At 36.4% G+C, this 15,442-nt stretch overlaps 2 protein-coding genes across 2 annotated transcripts; one reads left to right on the top strand and one right to left on the bottom strand.

Moving 5' to 3' along the window:
* The first annotated feature begins 373 nt into the window (after window positions 1–373).
* Window positions 374–7,588, top strand: LOC144568767 (ABC transporter C family member 3-like). Its single transcript, XM_078319151.1, has 10 exons — window positions 374–2,930; window positions 3,139–3,225; window positions 3,304–3,918; window positions 4,132–4,296; window positions 4,673–4,967; window positions 5,260–5,477; window positions 5,957–6,262; window positions 6,440–6,503; window positions 6,785–7,024; window positions 7,231–7,588. The coding sequence occupies exons 1-10, from the start codon at window positions 609–611 to the stop codon at window positions 7,320–7,322; spliced, it is 4,404 nt and encodes a 1,467-aa protein (XP_078175277.1). The 5' UTR covers window positions 374–608; the 3' UTR covers window positions 7,323–7,588.
* Window positions 7,589–12,394: 4,806 nt separating this feature from the next.
* On the bottom strand, window positions 12,395–13,030 carry LOC144568621 (uncharacterized). Its single transcript, XM_078318994.1, has one exon. It carries the CDS (start codon window positions 13,028–13,030, stop codon window positions 12,395–12,397), a length of 636 nt encoding a protein of 211 aa, XP_078175120.1.
* Between the last annotated feature and the right edge of the window lie 2,412 nt (window positions 13,031–15,442).

Below are 15,442 nucleotides of genomic sequence, written 5' to 3'. Positions count from 1 at the left end.
TAATATTAATGTGGATCTATTCTGTATGAATCTTAAAACTGATCAAATAGTCAAGATTCATTAATTTAAAAGATTCCCTTTTGAGTTAATGTAGTGGATACGAATTCGGAGCAAGAAAGAATGCATATCCTCTGCATTAACTCAAAATAGATTTTTTTGAGTTAATCAATATCAACTGTTTGATTCTAAACGGAGCCAGTTCGGCTGTTGCTTATAAAAAAAAGATCTTTCAAAATTAATATAGATATAGTCCGCACAAATTTTAAAACATATTGATTAACTCAAAAGAAAAAAGAACAATAAAGAAGAGTAAAGACAAAACAAAAATACAAACAATTTGACGGAGGAGAGGGGAAACTTCAAATTAATTATTCATTTTGCATTTGCATTTGCATTTTATTTTATTCTCCAATGTGACTGTGATGCCATCTAGGAGAACCTTGCTCACCAAGGAGCTGCTCTTTTGACCTCTTGCGCTTCCATCCTCTCTTCGCATCGCATATATAAAAACCCACAGAGAACTATAGAAAGGGGAGAGAAGAAAATAGAAAAAAGCAGAAAAGAGGTCTCAGCTCTCAATCACTTCCTCCCCTCTTAATAAATAAACAATGGCTATTCACCACTCCATTGATTTTGGCTTCTTGCTACAACCCCAAGATTTCTACTACTACTCTGTTTCATGCCATGTAGCTCTCTTCCTCTTTCTCTCTATAGTTTGGCTTTCTAGAAGGTGCAGTGAGGGTAGGTCCAAGGAGAAAATAGAGAACAACAATTTCTTCTATTACAAACTGACCCATCTAAGCTCTCTCAGTCTTGGTTTGTTCTATCTTTTCTTCTCTGTTTTCACTTACTTCTTTTCCTATTCGGGTTTCCTCATTCAATTGGATTTAGGGGTCCGAACCATTTCTTGGTTTCTTTTCCTCTGCTACATGCAATTTGAATTTGGAAGATTGAGAGAAAAAAAGTTTCCTGTCTTACTTAGAGTATGGTTCGCTCTCTTCCTAATAATTTCTCTTTATTCTCTTCTTCTACATCTCCTCTCATTACAAAATCATGTAACTGTCGACTCACATTTGTGGGTCTTTGATTTTGGGTCACTTTTAGCTGGTCTGTTGCTTAGCTATGCTAGTTTCTTTGGTAAGCAAAAAAATGAAGGTGATGATTCCCTTCTCCAGGAACCCCTCTTAAATGGTTCTTGTAACAGCATTGGTACTGGTAACAGTACCAGCAGTGATTCCAAAAATACCTCTCTGTTCACCAATGCTGGGTTCTTTAGCATTTTTACATTCTCATGGATTAGTCCCTTGCTCTCTGTCGGCCACAAAAAAACATTAGACCTAGAAGACATTCCAACGGTAGATAAGAGCGATTCAATCAATGGGGTCTTACCTATCTTCAAAACCAAGCTAGAATCACAAATTGGTGCTGATGGTAGAGTGACAGCCTTTAAACTTGCAAAGGCTTTGGTTTTCACATGTTGGGGGCAAGTTGTTTTAACAGCTATCTATGCATTGGTTAACAACCTCTCGGCCTATGTTGGGCCATACCTGATTGACTACTTTGTGCAATACCTAAATGGTACCCAACGATCTCCGAAAAAAGGTTACTTGTTGGTAATGGCATTTATCGTTGGCAAAATTTTCGAATGCCTCTCCAGGAGGCATTGGTTCTTTCGGTTGCAACAAGCTGGGGTGCGGGTACAAGCGGCTCTAGTGGGTACGATATATCAAAAGGGGCTTACTCTCTCCAGCCAGTCGAGACAGAGCCGCACCAGTGGTGAGATGATAAACATAATGAGTGTAGATACCGACCGAGTCAGCCTCTTCAGCTGGTACATGCATGACCTCTGGTTGGCACCGATACAAATCTCCCTTGCTCTGATCATACTATACTCCTGTGTCGGTCTCGCCTCGGTATCAGCTCTAGCTGCAACAATTGTGATAATGCTGGCCAATTTACCACTCAGCCGTATGCAAGAGAAATTTCAAGAGAAAATGATGGAGGCTAAAGACGTCCGCATGAAGGCTATGTCAGAAGTGCTGCGCAACATGAGAATTCTAAAACTCCAGGGTTGGGAGATGAAATTTCTTCAAAAAATTATCAATCAAAGGAAAAACGAGGCTAGCTGGATCAAAAAATTCGTGTACGCTAATGCTGGTGTCACGTTTCTCTTATGGGGAACACCGACTTTTGTTGCTGTCGTCACTTTCGGTACGTGCATTATTTTAGGTATACCGCTTTCTAGCGGTAAGGTGCTTTCGGCCTTGGCTACATTTAGGGTGTTGCAAGAGCCGATATACAACCTTCCTGACACTATTTCCATGATAATTCAAACTAAAGTTTCCTTAAATCGGATAAGTTCATTCTTGTGTTTAGAGGATTTGCCAGATAACGTGGTACATAGAGCTCCCAAAGGGAGTACTAACGTGGCAGTTGAAGTTCAGAGTGGTACATTTTCATGGGATTCGGGGAGTGAGGAACCAACATTAAAAGATTTGAACTTTAGGGCAATGCAAGGCATGAGGGTTGCAGTGTGTGGTACAGTGGGGTCAGGTAAGTCGAGTTTGCTGTCATGCATACTCGGCGAAATGCCAAAATTATTTGGGGAGGTGAAGTTGTGTGGTTCAGTTGCATACGTCAGCCAGTCGCCATGGATACAGAGTGGCAAGATTCAGGATAATATTTTGTTTGGTACGGAGATGGATAGGGACCGGTATGATAAGGTACTTGAGGCATGTAGCTTGAAGAAGGATTTGGAGATTCTACCACATGGAGATCAGACGATGATCGGAGAGAGAGGGATTAATTTAAGCGGTGGCCAGAAACAAAGAATTCAGATAGCTCGGGCACTGTATCAGGATGCTGATATTATCCTTTTCGACGATCCCTTTAGTGCTGTCGACGCGCATACTGGGTCACACCTCTTTAAGGTACTCTTTTTGGTTGAATTTCCTTTTTTTCCCCCTAATTTGGATTTGCAAGAAGTTCAAAGCTGACCCAACAATCAACCAAACAGTACACAAATAATTAGTGTAGAATGCTAAAGGAGTTGGTTTATGGCAACTTTTGGTTGGGTTTCTTGACTTTCTTCTTCATTTATAACTGTTCTTTGAACTAAACTAATAGATACTTTTATAGGAATGCTTATTGAGGCTTCTAGCATCTAAGACCGTGATTTATGTCACACACCAAGTCGAGTTCCTGCCGGCTGCTGATCTCATCTTGGTAAGTTTTTGGTTCTATTTTCCTTCTTTGTCACATTCCTTTCAATGTGTACTGACCAGTTTTAATTTTTCTTTAAAGGTAATGAAAGAGGGGAAAATAGCACAAGCAGGCAAATACCAGGAAATACTTGAATCTGGAAAGGAGTTTATGGAACTTGTCTCTGCACACAAGGACGCCTTGTCAGCACTTGACTCCTTTTCCCGCATGGAAGATTCCTCCAGTTCCAATCAGGAAATTGAGAACAAGAAGACCCAGATTGACACGTCGTCAGAAGAAGCAAACCCTAACATACCAAAGGGACAACTTGTAACAGAAGAAGAAAGAGAGAAAGGGAAGGTTGGGTTTTGGGTCTATTGGAAATACATCACATTGGCATACAATGGGGCACTGGTACCATTAGTCCTCCTCGCACAAATTTCCTTCCAAGTCCTTCAAATAGCAAGTAATTACTGGATGGCTTGGGCTGCCCCTGTGTCAGTGGACGTGGCCCCACCTGTCAGTAGCATGATGCTTATATATGTATTTGTGGCACTGGCACTTGGCAGCTCTCTGTTCATACTAGCAAGGGCTTTGCTTCTTGTCACGGCAGGCTACAAAACTGCAACCATTTTATTTGACAAGATGCACTTGAGTATATTTCGTGCGCCTATGTCATTTTTTGATTCTACTCCAAGTGGTCGGATCCTCAATCGGGTTAGTCATGCATTAATTTTTTTTATTTTTTTTTGCAATTAGTTAGTTATATATATAAAAAAAATGAAAGTAAAAAAGAGACCAAATAATCAGAATCCAAAATACAGGGGTCTCTCTTATTCTTATGTCTGCATTTTTTATATCCTATAAAATCTCATTAGTGTGTCATAGGAGTGGCATAATATTAAATTTTCTTTTAATTAATTCTTGCAGGCTTCAACAGATCAAAGTGAGGTTGATACAAGCATACCATACCAGATCGGTGTTTGTGCCTTTACAATGATACAACTTCTTGGTATCATAGCCGTCATGTCACAAGTTGCATGGCAAGTGTTTGTTGTGTTCATTCCTATGATTGCCTTGTGCCTTTGGTACCAGGTACCTTTATTTTTCTCATGGGAATTATTAAAATTCCAACTATTCAATATATAAAATCTCCTTCTTGTGACCTCATTATTAGTACATGACCAAAACTGCTGTTCTAAATGCAAACTTAGCTTTTAAATATGCTTTGTGAGTACATAATATCAGAAAATTGAAGGGTTTTGTTATTTAGGTAGACTATACAGTTGTTCAATACAAACGGGGTAAAGACACAACGCAGGATTCATGTAAATTCCTTAATAAAAAAAACTAACATGCATATGATGAATAGTGTTGTTGGAGTGTTCTGCAAATTGCCAGTAGGAGAGGGATTTTGAATTTCATTGTTGTTCTTGCAATTCGTTGCTCATACAATTTGTTGTTTAAACAGAGATATTACATAGAGACGGCAAGAGAATTGGCAAGGCTAGTAGGTGTATGCAAGGCTCCAATTATACAACATTTTGCCGAGTCTCTGACAGGTTCTACCACAATTAGAAGTTTTGGCAAAGAATCAGGTTTCAAGTGGAGAAACAGAAAATTGATGGATGATTATTCCCGGCCCAAATTCTACAATGCTGGCGCCATGGGGTGGCTCTGTTTTCGGCTTGACATGATCTCGTCTCTTACCTTCTCTTTTTCTTTGGTGTTCTTAGTGACTATACCAGCTGGAGTGATTGATCCAGGTAGGCCATTTTATAAATACATGCACAAAGTGCAGTTGCAATTTAGGATTGATGAAGATTTGGGATTAGAATTTTTAATTAGTCCAATAATTTTTAATAATAGCAGACCCTTGTGCATTTTCACACAATTAAAATATTAAATGATGCTCTTTCGTTCCGTTAGTCCTTACATTCTTCCTTTCCTTCCCATAATACTTAAAAATAAAGATGGTTCATTGGTCTAATTTAAAATTGCAGCAGATTTATTATTTGAAATTTACATATTGCTTTTTATTTTTCTTCTTGAATACAGGGCTCGCGGGTCTTGCAGTGACTTACGGGCTTAATTTGAACATGCTACAAACTTGGGTTGTTTGGAATTTGTGCAATCTAGAAAATAAGATAATATCTGTTGAGAGAATATTGCAATATACAAATATTCCTAGCGAACCCCCCCTTTCCACTCCAAAAGATTTGTCATTAGATAATTCCTGGCCAGCACAAGGAGACATTATGCTTAAAAATCTACAGGTACACTTAATTCCTTTTCCCATGCTTATAATTTCATTGGATGTGATTAAACCTGAACATAATGCTTAAGAAAATATAAGTTTTGTAAGGCTTGCATGTGTTTTGGCTCAATAAATCCTTAGGCCAAGAAACTTCCGAAGGAACTTTTTTTGTTTCTCATGTAGCTTCTGTATTAGAGACTCCAAAGTCAGTAATTTGACGTCAGAAGTTTGAAAGGTGAACAACCAGGACCATTCAATCCCCTAGGCCCTTATGATTCCAGAACATAAACAAACGGAACCAAAACAAAATTACTTTACCTGAATGTATCAAAATAATAATTTGACTTGAACCTAAATGAAAATAAAAAATGGCTTAATGTAATGATCAGGGCATGAAATTTGTTATGTAGCTCAATCCAATCTGAAAGTGTACATCTAGCTTTCTTAGCATACATGAGGCAATTCTGAGGATCCTTCTCATATTGTTTTTTCAAACAGGTTCGATACGCACCACAACTTCCATTTGTACTCCGAGGCCTCACATGCACTTTTCCTGGTGGCAAGAAAACAGGTATCGTTGGGAGAACCGGAAGTGGCAAGTCAACTTTGATCCAGGCTCTATTTCGTATAGTTGATCCCACTGTAGGTCAGATACTGATAGATAATGTTGACATCTGTACAATCGGATTGCATGATCTACGGTCCAGATTGAGCATCATACCGCAAGACCCCACAATGTTTGAAGGAACAATTAGAAACAACCTTGACCCTCTTGAGGAGTACACTGATGCTCAGATTTGGGAGGTAAATAATTTCAATAGTTTTCAATTCAGGAAAGCATACTTTTCAGAATTTTCACAACCTTGACCCTTTATAATCATTTTCGTAAAATATGTATAAAATTTGTACAATAATATATAGGAATTTAATGACACACAATAATTTGATGATTGACTTTAGTCCTTTATATCTTTGGTGTAGGCTTTGGATAGTTGCCAGCTAGGAGATGAAATCAGGAAGAAGGAATTGAAGCTCGACTCTCCAGGTTTGCATCATATTTGCTTGTTGCTGTTTTTGTTATACTAACTTTTTATTTTTTATGATCTTATTAATTAATCTTTTGCAACCAGCTCCAACATTATCCAATTACTGGTAACAGCATCCAATATTTGAGACCTTCATAAAACCTGGGAAATTATTTCCCTTGATTGTAAACTCAACATAGCATATTCTCACAATAATTCAAGCAAATTAATGAGGGGCCTAAAACCGAATTATTCAGCATGTTTTAGTTTTCCTACAATCTTAGCAACCCTCTACTTGCAGTGACAGAGAGCGGAGAGAACTGGAGTGTGGGCCAGCGTCAGCTGGTGTGCCTTGGGCGTGTGATTCTGAAAAAGAGCAAGATTTTGGTTCTTGATGAAGCAACGGCTTCAGTCGATACAGCAACAGACAGCTTGATTCAAAAGACTTTGAGGCAGCAGTTCTCAGATTCGACTGTGATAACTATTGCACATCGAATCACCTCAGTGCTCGATAGTGATATGGTGCTCCTACTTGATAATGGTTAGTGTTCCCTCAATTACATTTTGGTTTTTGTTGGACCAATTTCTTTGGAAATAATGTTTCTTTAGCTAGAGGTTCTTGTTCAAAATAATTTGTTGTGCAATTTGTTTCACATTGGTATATTTATGAAGATGCTGTGCATTATCTTTTCTGGATACATTGTGTGAATTCTAAACAAAATTATTTATTCTTTTACTTTTAAACAGGTGTTGTTGTGGAACATCATACACCGGCAAAATTGTTGGAGGACAAGTCGTCTTTGTTTTCGCAGCTTGTGTTGGAATATACGATGAGATGATCAGTATAGTAGATGTTATTAACCAATTAATCCTTCACGTAATTCCACATGCAATTTGACTGTGATTAATATTTGGAATGACAAGGTATCGAAGTACATAGTTTAGCAGTTCTAATGCAAAATGAGCATGGAATTAAGATGATTTCAGGATGATAATGCCACAAAATGTGCAAGGAAAATAAAATTTTGTAGCTGCAGCTAGCTGTATGTCTATTAGATGCAAGTACAAGCTACGTCCAATTATTAATGCAATAGTTTTATACTTCTGCTGAGTGTTGTTGCTTTTTTTTTTTATTATTATATTGTTGTGACTTGTGACTGTTTGATTGTAACTACGATAAGGAAATTATCCTTCTTTTCCACCACTCAATGGTTTTCATCAAATGGGTAAATTTGTGGCTTTCTGGTAATTTTGACATCTTTGGTTTCCGAGTTGGTTTCTGCTGGGTCACTGTTGTATACTTGTCATGGTTGTTAATTAGAATTGCTAATTTCCTGATTTCTAATTACCTTTTAGCTAGCTTTGTCATTTAATCCATGCACATTCCAGGAGAGAAAACGAAGTTTTCTAATTCATTCATTGAAAGCATGCATGGTATACACTAATAGATCGATAGCTATAGATTAAGATACCTGAGGCTGAGGTAATACAATAATTTTACTAGATAGCAAGCATGGTTTCCTGACGTTTTCGTCTCTGTCTTGTTTGATTGGGCTCAAAACTTGTAAATTTGTGGGGTTGCAACAGAATGAAAATGAAGGCATAATTATTTTCACATTTGGACCTGTGATATATAGTAAGCACATGCATCAGTTGAACCAACTTCTTTAGAACATATATAAGGTTTTGAGATTCGTGCATGAAAAAGTTTTAACTTGAGAAACAATTAATACATTCATTTCATCGTACATAAGAAGACATGAATTGTACCTGGTTTAATGATGCTGTCAATGTCATGTATAATTAAATTGAAGGTCAATATCGGTCATATATTTTATATTAGGTGCATTTCTTCATTTAATTAATTAGCAAGATATATATGTTCTTCACTGCACAAGTAATTAATTACGTCACATGTATGGTTTCCTTCTGACTCAGCATTAATTCACTTCTTGTGCAGGTAAATAAACAATTTGAGATTTTGACAATCAGTCAACCACCATCAAATAAATATTGTTCTGTCTGTAAAACTTTCCGTCACGTAAGTTTAATTTGTATGACTCATGCAGTGATGATCTAGGGTTTTAGAACACAGTAAAGAATAAAAAGGAAAGAACGAGTGAAAGAGGGTTCAAAGAGTTAATTCATTTCTCTGACGCCTCATCTATTTCTATCAAAATATTTCAAAGTTACAAAACAGTCCATATATTATGTAAAATTACATATACATCCCTAGAGTTTCTATTAAACACAAAAGATACAATATCAGCTCTATTTCTCAACACTCCCCCTCAAGTTGGAGCATAGATGTTTATCATGCCCAACTTGGAGCATATCTCTTCTATCCTTTTTCCAGACAACCCTTTCGTGAACACATCTGCTAGTTGTTCATGAGATCTCACATGCTTTGGATTCACCACTTTCTCCTTCACAAACTTCTCACGCACTAAGTGGCAGTCCACCTCTATGTGCTTCGTTCGTTCATGAAAAACAGGATTACTAGCAATATGAAGAGCTGCTTGATTGTCACAATATAAAGGAATTGGTTGTATTACCTTAAATCCCAACTCATCAAGCAATGTTTTTATCCACATGCCCTCACATGTCCCGTTTGCCATAGCTCTGTATTCTGCCTCTGCACTTGATCGGGAAACAACCTTTTGCTTCTTACTCTTCCAAGTGACTAGATTACCACCAATGAAAGTACAATAACCAGATGTAGATCTCCGATCAATGGTACTACCAGCCCAATCAGCATCAGTGTATATATCAATGTTTAGAGCATCTCCATGAGAATACAAAAGACCTTTTCCTGGTTCCCGTTTTAGATATTTCAAAACCCGATAAGCAGCTTGTAGCTGTTCATGTGAGGGATTTTGCAAAAACTGACTAAGAACACTAACAACATAGGTTATATCGGGTCGTGTAATTGTCAAATATAATAACTTGCCAATTAGTCTCTTGTAAACAGTTGGATCTTCTAATGGCCTAGCTGTTTTGTCCCATAGTTTATGGTTTGGTTCAATGGGACTTGTTACCGTTTTACAACCCAACATTCCGGTTTCTTTTAGCAAGTCAAGGGTATATTTTCTTTGATATATGAAAATACCATTTTCTGAACGAGACACTTCAATTCCAAGAAAGTATCTCAACTTACCTAGATCTTTGATCTCAAATTCACTTCTTAGATTTTTCTTTCAATCTATTTATCTCCTCAACATCATCTCCTGTCACCATTATATCATCAACATAAACAATTAAAAAAAAAACCTTCTCACCCCTTCTTACAAACACAGTATGATCTGAATGTGTTTGTACATATCCCAAACTGATCATGATATAACTCAATCGTGCAAACCAAGCTCTAGGTGACTATTTGAGACCATATAGTGATTTCCTTAAACCCTAAACCCTAAACCAAGCCCTCAAGTTTGAAACCTGGTGGCTGATCCATATATATTTCTTCTTCCAAAGATCCATGAAGGAAAGCATTTTTCACATCTAACTGATAAAGTTCCCACTTTTTGCAAGCATCAATGCAAAGTAAAATACGTACCAAGTACAATTTTGCCACCGGAGCAAAAGTATCATCATAGTCCACCCCTTGTGTTTGGGTATACCCTTTAGCAACCAACCTAGCTTTGTACCTCTCAATTTCACCATCTGGCCGAAATTTAACGGTATACACCCACCGACAGCCAACAGTCTTCTTGCCTTTTGGGAGTTCACAGATTTCCCATGTCCCACTCTTTTCAAGAGCATACATCTCTTCTTCCATTGCTTTTCTCCAAGCATTAGATTCCAAAGCTTCTCTAGTAGTTCTAGGAATACATACTGTATCACATGAGGCTATAAAGGGTTGAAGCTGTTTAGATAGATGTGAATATGAGGCATATTTATTGATTGGAAATTTGATGTCTCGTTTACCTTTTCGATGAGCAATGGGTAGGTCAAGATCATGTGGCAAGGTATGTGTGTCACTTTCCTTGTCCATCATTATATTTTTCGGATCTTGATTCGAGCCACCTCCTTGTTCAGTGACATTTGAAGAGTTTGGAAGTACCACTCCACGTTTGCCTCTTGTATAGACTTTCATCTCAGTGGGTTTAGGTTCTTTATCTTCTTTAAACAAACTTTCTGTAGTGTTTGGATTGAAGATATACTCCAATTGACTCGGGAAAAAGAATTTTTCTTCATTTTTAGTTAGGTCTTTACATAAATGGTTTTCATCAGAATTAAAATATGGCTGATTTTCAAAGAAAGTGACATCCATTGAAACATATCTACGCTTGGTGATAGGATCAAAGCACTTGTACCCCTTTTGAGAATTTGAATATCCTGTAAAGACACATTTGATAGCTCTGGGATCCAATTTGTCATGCATAGTTCCTTTTGTGTGAACAAAACAAATGCAACCAAAGACCTTTGGAGGTATGGAAAATAATATCGATTTGGAATCAACAATTTGAAGTGGTGTCTTTCCATTAAGGGTCTTTGAAGGCATTCGATTTATCAAATACACAGAAGTGAGCATTGCTTCAGACCACAAATATTTTGGTACATTCATACCGATCATAAGAGAACGAGTTACCTCAAGAATATGTCGGTTCTTTATCTCAGCTACCCCATTTTGTTGTGGAGTATAGGGACAACTTGTTTGAGACTTAATACCATGAAACTCCAAGTATTTCTGAAGTTCAGAAGAGAGATACTCTCTTCCATTATCACTTCTCAAAATCTTGACAGTTGCACCATATTGAGTTTGAACCATCTTGTGATATATTGGAAAAATTGAGGCAACTTCACTCTTTGATTTTATCAAGAAAATAGTGGTATAACGAGAACAATCATCCACAAAACAAACATAATATTTATATCCAAAAATAGATGCAACAGGAGATGGACCCCAAATATCACTATGAATAATTTCAAAAGAAGTAGTACAATGATCACTGACTATAGGATAGTGACTCCTAACTTGTTTAGCTCTAACACAAATTGTACATTTAAATTCTTCATTTGTCTTTGAAAGTTCAGGAAACAAAATACACAACTTCGTAGGATGCAAATGACCTAACCTACAATGAAGAAGTTCTAAACTTTCTGATTTAAAACAACCTAACCCACAAGATGAAGTCTTGACTCTTGAATCTTCAAGATAGTACAATCCATTCTCTTCATAGCCACTCCCAAGGAGATTGCCCGTCGTCAAGTCCTGAAAAATACAATGATTTGGAAAGAAAGTTACACTACATGGCAAGCTTTTAGTAAGGGCACTTATGGAGAGGAGATTGACTAGTAAGTTAGGTACAAATGAAACTGAATTGAGTGTGGCAATAGGGGTAGAAATGGATCCTTTTCCAATAATTGGAATTGATGAACCATCAGCAATGGTCATTGAGTTGGGCTGATTATATAAGTGGAAATTTGAGAAAAAATGCTTCATACCAGAATAGTGATAAGTGGCACCAGTATCTATTACCCATTTTCCACTAGAGGATGTTAAGTTTGCTGATGCTTGAAACCTTTGTTGTGCATTAAGGGGTTGAGACATTCCGAGTTGAGACCCGGAGAGACCAACTTTTAACTCATCAAGTTGTCTCTTTAACTCTTGATATTCTTGCATTCCTATTGTCTGGGATGCACCTTCTCCAGCAGCATTGAAGGCTCTTTTTCCTCTTCCAATATGAGGTGGCCTTCCAACTATATCCCAACACTCTTCCTTGGTGTGCCTCATTTTGCCACAATGAGAGCACTTGAGTTTATCACGATCACTTGAGGATCTACCACGTCCTCTTCCTCCTTGGTTGAAACCTCTACCTCGACCTCTTACAGATCCATACTCTGCCACCATTCCTACCTTTTCAGCCACATTAACGAATACTTTCATCATACGTTTCCTTGTTTCCTCTCACTGAATAGCATAATATACTGACCCAATTGGTGGAAGAGATAACTGAGCAAATACCATACTTCTCACACTTTCATATTCAGGGTTTAATCCCATGAGAAAATCAAATACTTTATTTTTCTCTCCAGTTTGAACACAATTTGGACATGGTTTTTCACATACCTTAAGTTCATCCCATAGTCCTTGAAGTTCTGAGTAGTACTCTTGCATTGAACGGTTTCCTTGAGTGCATTTTCGAATACTCTCCTTGATTTCAAACAACTTCGCATCATCCCCTTTGTGGGAATAAGTTGTCTCAATTGCTAACCACATGTCCCTTGCAGTTGCTGCACCTAGGAAATTCCTTCCCAACTCGGGTAATATAGTATTGTTTATGGCAGCCATAACACCATAATCGGTTGCTCTCCAGTCAGAATATTTTGCATCTGTTTCAGCTGGTGCCTTTATCTCTCCATTAACATATCCAAGTAATCTACGTCCTCCTAATGCTATAATCACAGCTCTTGACCAGTCCAAATAATTTAATCCATTAAATTTAATAGATGTCAGATCTCCATGATATACAACCTGGGCAGGATTGGTACTAGGTCCAGTCCCAGTGGTTGGACCAGAGGTGTTGACAGTTTCTGAGCTCATCTTATCAGTTTCGAGAGAAATTCAGAATATTACCTGAGTGCACGACTTGGGACCAAAAAATAAAAACACACTGCTCTTGGAGCAATTTCAATCAGCACTTTTCAGACCGCTCTGTCTTCTTTTGAGCGACTCTACTTTCAATTAGCGCTTCTCACCTTCTGGTCCTCTTCTAGTCCGTGCTTCCCCTCTCCTTTTTTTTTTTTTGTGATTCTGGTTTCTCACCCAGCGACTACACGCTTCAATGGAACCAGCTAGCTCAGCGACTTCACCCAGGTTAGTGACTTCCTTCAATTTCGCGATTTCACCAAATCAGCTTTCACTTCCCTTCTCCAGTTGAGTTGAGGTAAGAAACAAAGTTTAATCGAGTTGGATCGAGTGCTCTGATACCATGATGAATCTAGGGTTTTAGAACACAGTAAAGAATAAAAAGGAAAGAACGAGTGAAAGAGGGTTCAAAGAGTTAATTCATCTCTCTGACGCCTCATCTATTTCTATCAAAATATTTCAAAGTTACAAAACAGTCCATATATTATGTAAAATTACATATACATCCCTAGAGTTTCTATTAAACACAAAAGATACAATATCAGCTCTATTTTCTCAACATCCAGCATTCATTTTTTTTTCGTAATAAACAACAATTTGAGTACGTAATTGTTGCATACATCAGATATTTTTGTCTTATATTTTTCAACTTTATATTTTAACTAATCCCGTCAAATTAATATTCTCCAGTTTGCAAAATTCTATCTCATAGCTAGACTCCGCATTCGCTCTTAATTTCTTGTAAAATTCGCTCTTTCTGTATTTCAGGAATATTAATTGTATAACAACATGCATGAATCAATTAATTTTTTTTTTTTTATAGTATATCAACTTCACATTTTTCCACTGACCTCCAAACTAATATTGTTCAACGCAAAAAATGAAGTTGTAAATATGCTTTTATTATATGGTTTGAATCCTTACGGAACTTTATTCAATTCAAATCTTTACCGAATAATAACTTCATCAATCAAAATTGTTAAAAAAAAAGATAGTAATTAATTATACAAAATACATCTACAAATATAATTTAATCGAATAACGTTCTGATTATCAAAAATATTAATTACATATGTACTTTAGACCCACTCATTTTTTTTGTTAATGTAATATGTTAACTTGAGAAGTGAGACTATATATATGGTACTATATGTATAGCGTGGATTGATTCATACTATGGATTAATATCTTCATTTTTAAAATTTAAATAATCGATCTAATTCATTCAATATGATTTTCAGATGAAAATCTACTTGAAGACTAAATTTTATATTTTTAGAATTATTTTACCCTTTTTTTTTAGATAGGTATAAAGTCAGTACTTATGAATGGTCTACAATTTTTAGAATGAATTATTTTCTACCTATATATAAAAATACTATTTTCTTTGTAAAGAATAAAGTAAAATTTGATCTATAAATTCATATGGAAATCATGTTGAATGATTCAAATTGACTATTTAAACTTTGAAAAACGAAAATATTAATTTTTAGTGCGGACCAAGGGTGAAGGCATTAATAGTGAATGAGGGTCAATTGACCCCTTTTTGTATTTATGTATAATTTTATATATAATTTAGAGTAAATTGTCATGAAAATTTTATATGATTATTCTCTATTGAAGTTTAACCTCTATAGTTTGAAAGTTTAACTCCATCTCTGATAGAGACTAATCCGCACTATACATATTACCATAGCCTCACTCTAATTAGAGATCTAATTAAAATTTATGTTTCGGTAACTTAATTTACTTAATTTCTTTTCTTGTAAGATCTGTGCTATCCATTTCAGATTGTCCAAATTAAGTCTAATTTTAGACAAATAAAATCCGCCAGAAAGAACAAGAAGTAAATTATATAATCAGAATTGACACCTACTATTAAATATGCAATGGATGATCCATACTTCCTCCCAGTTGTGATGATCCATATTTTCTCTACTTTTGTCACTAACACAATAACATTTAGATAATGTTTGTGTAAGCGTTAGAAGTAAAGAAATAACATATTTGTTCTTCAAAACTGATCAATTAGAAAATTGATATATTTTTTTTTGAAAAATGCTCTTGCTTTTTATTTTTTAATGAAGGATAAATTGAGAACTTCATAAATTTAAAATGAGTTTTAATATAAAAGACAATTAAATCTCCATATTTGATCTATTGTTCCGACCAATTCATGTACCAAAATCTGCGTTTTAAACCACCAAATCGTGTATTTTACATTGAATATCCATAGAATGTGGTACTGCTGCGATTTCATTCTTATTTTGAAGAAAACGGGCGAAATCAGGGAAGTTACTGAATTCTGAGACTCTGCACGCGACCCTCATCACATCTGACGCGACCCTCATCAGAGTCGATGCGGGT

The sequence above is a fragment of the Carex rostrata genome, chromosome 17, assembly GCF_964058835.1.
Source record: "Carex rostrata chromosome 17, lpCarRost1.2, whole genome shotgun sequence".
Taxonomy (NCBI): domain Eukaryota; kingdom Viridiplantae; phylum Streptophyta; class Magnoliopsida; order Poales; family Cyperaceae; genus Carex; species Carex rostrata.
Note: the sequence above shows the minus strand (reverse complement) of the source record. Positions and strands in the feature narration are given on the sequence as shown.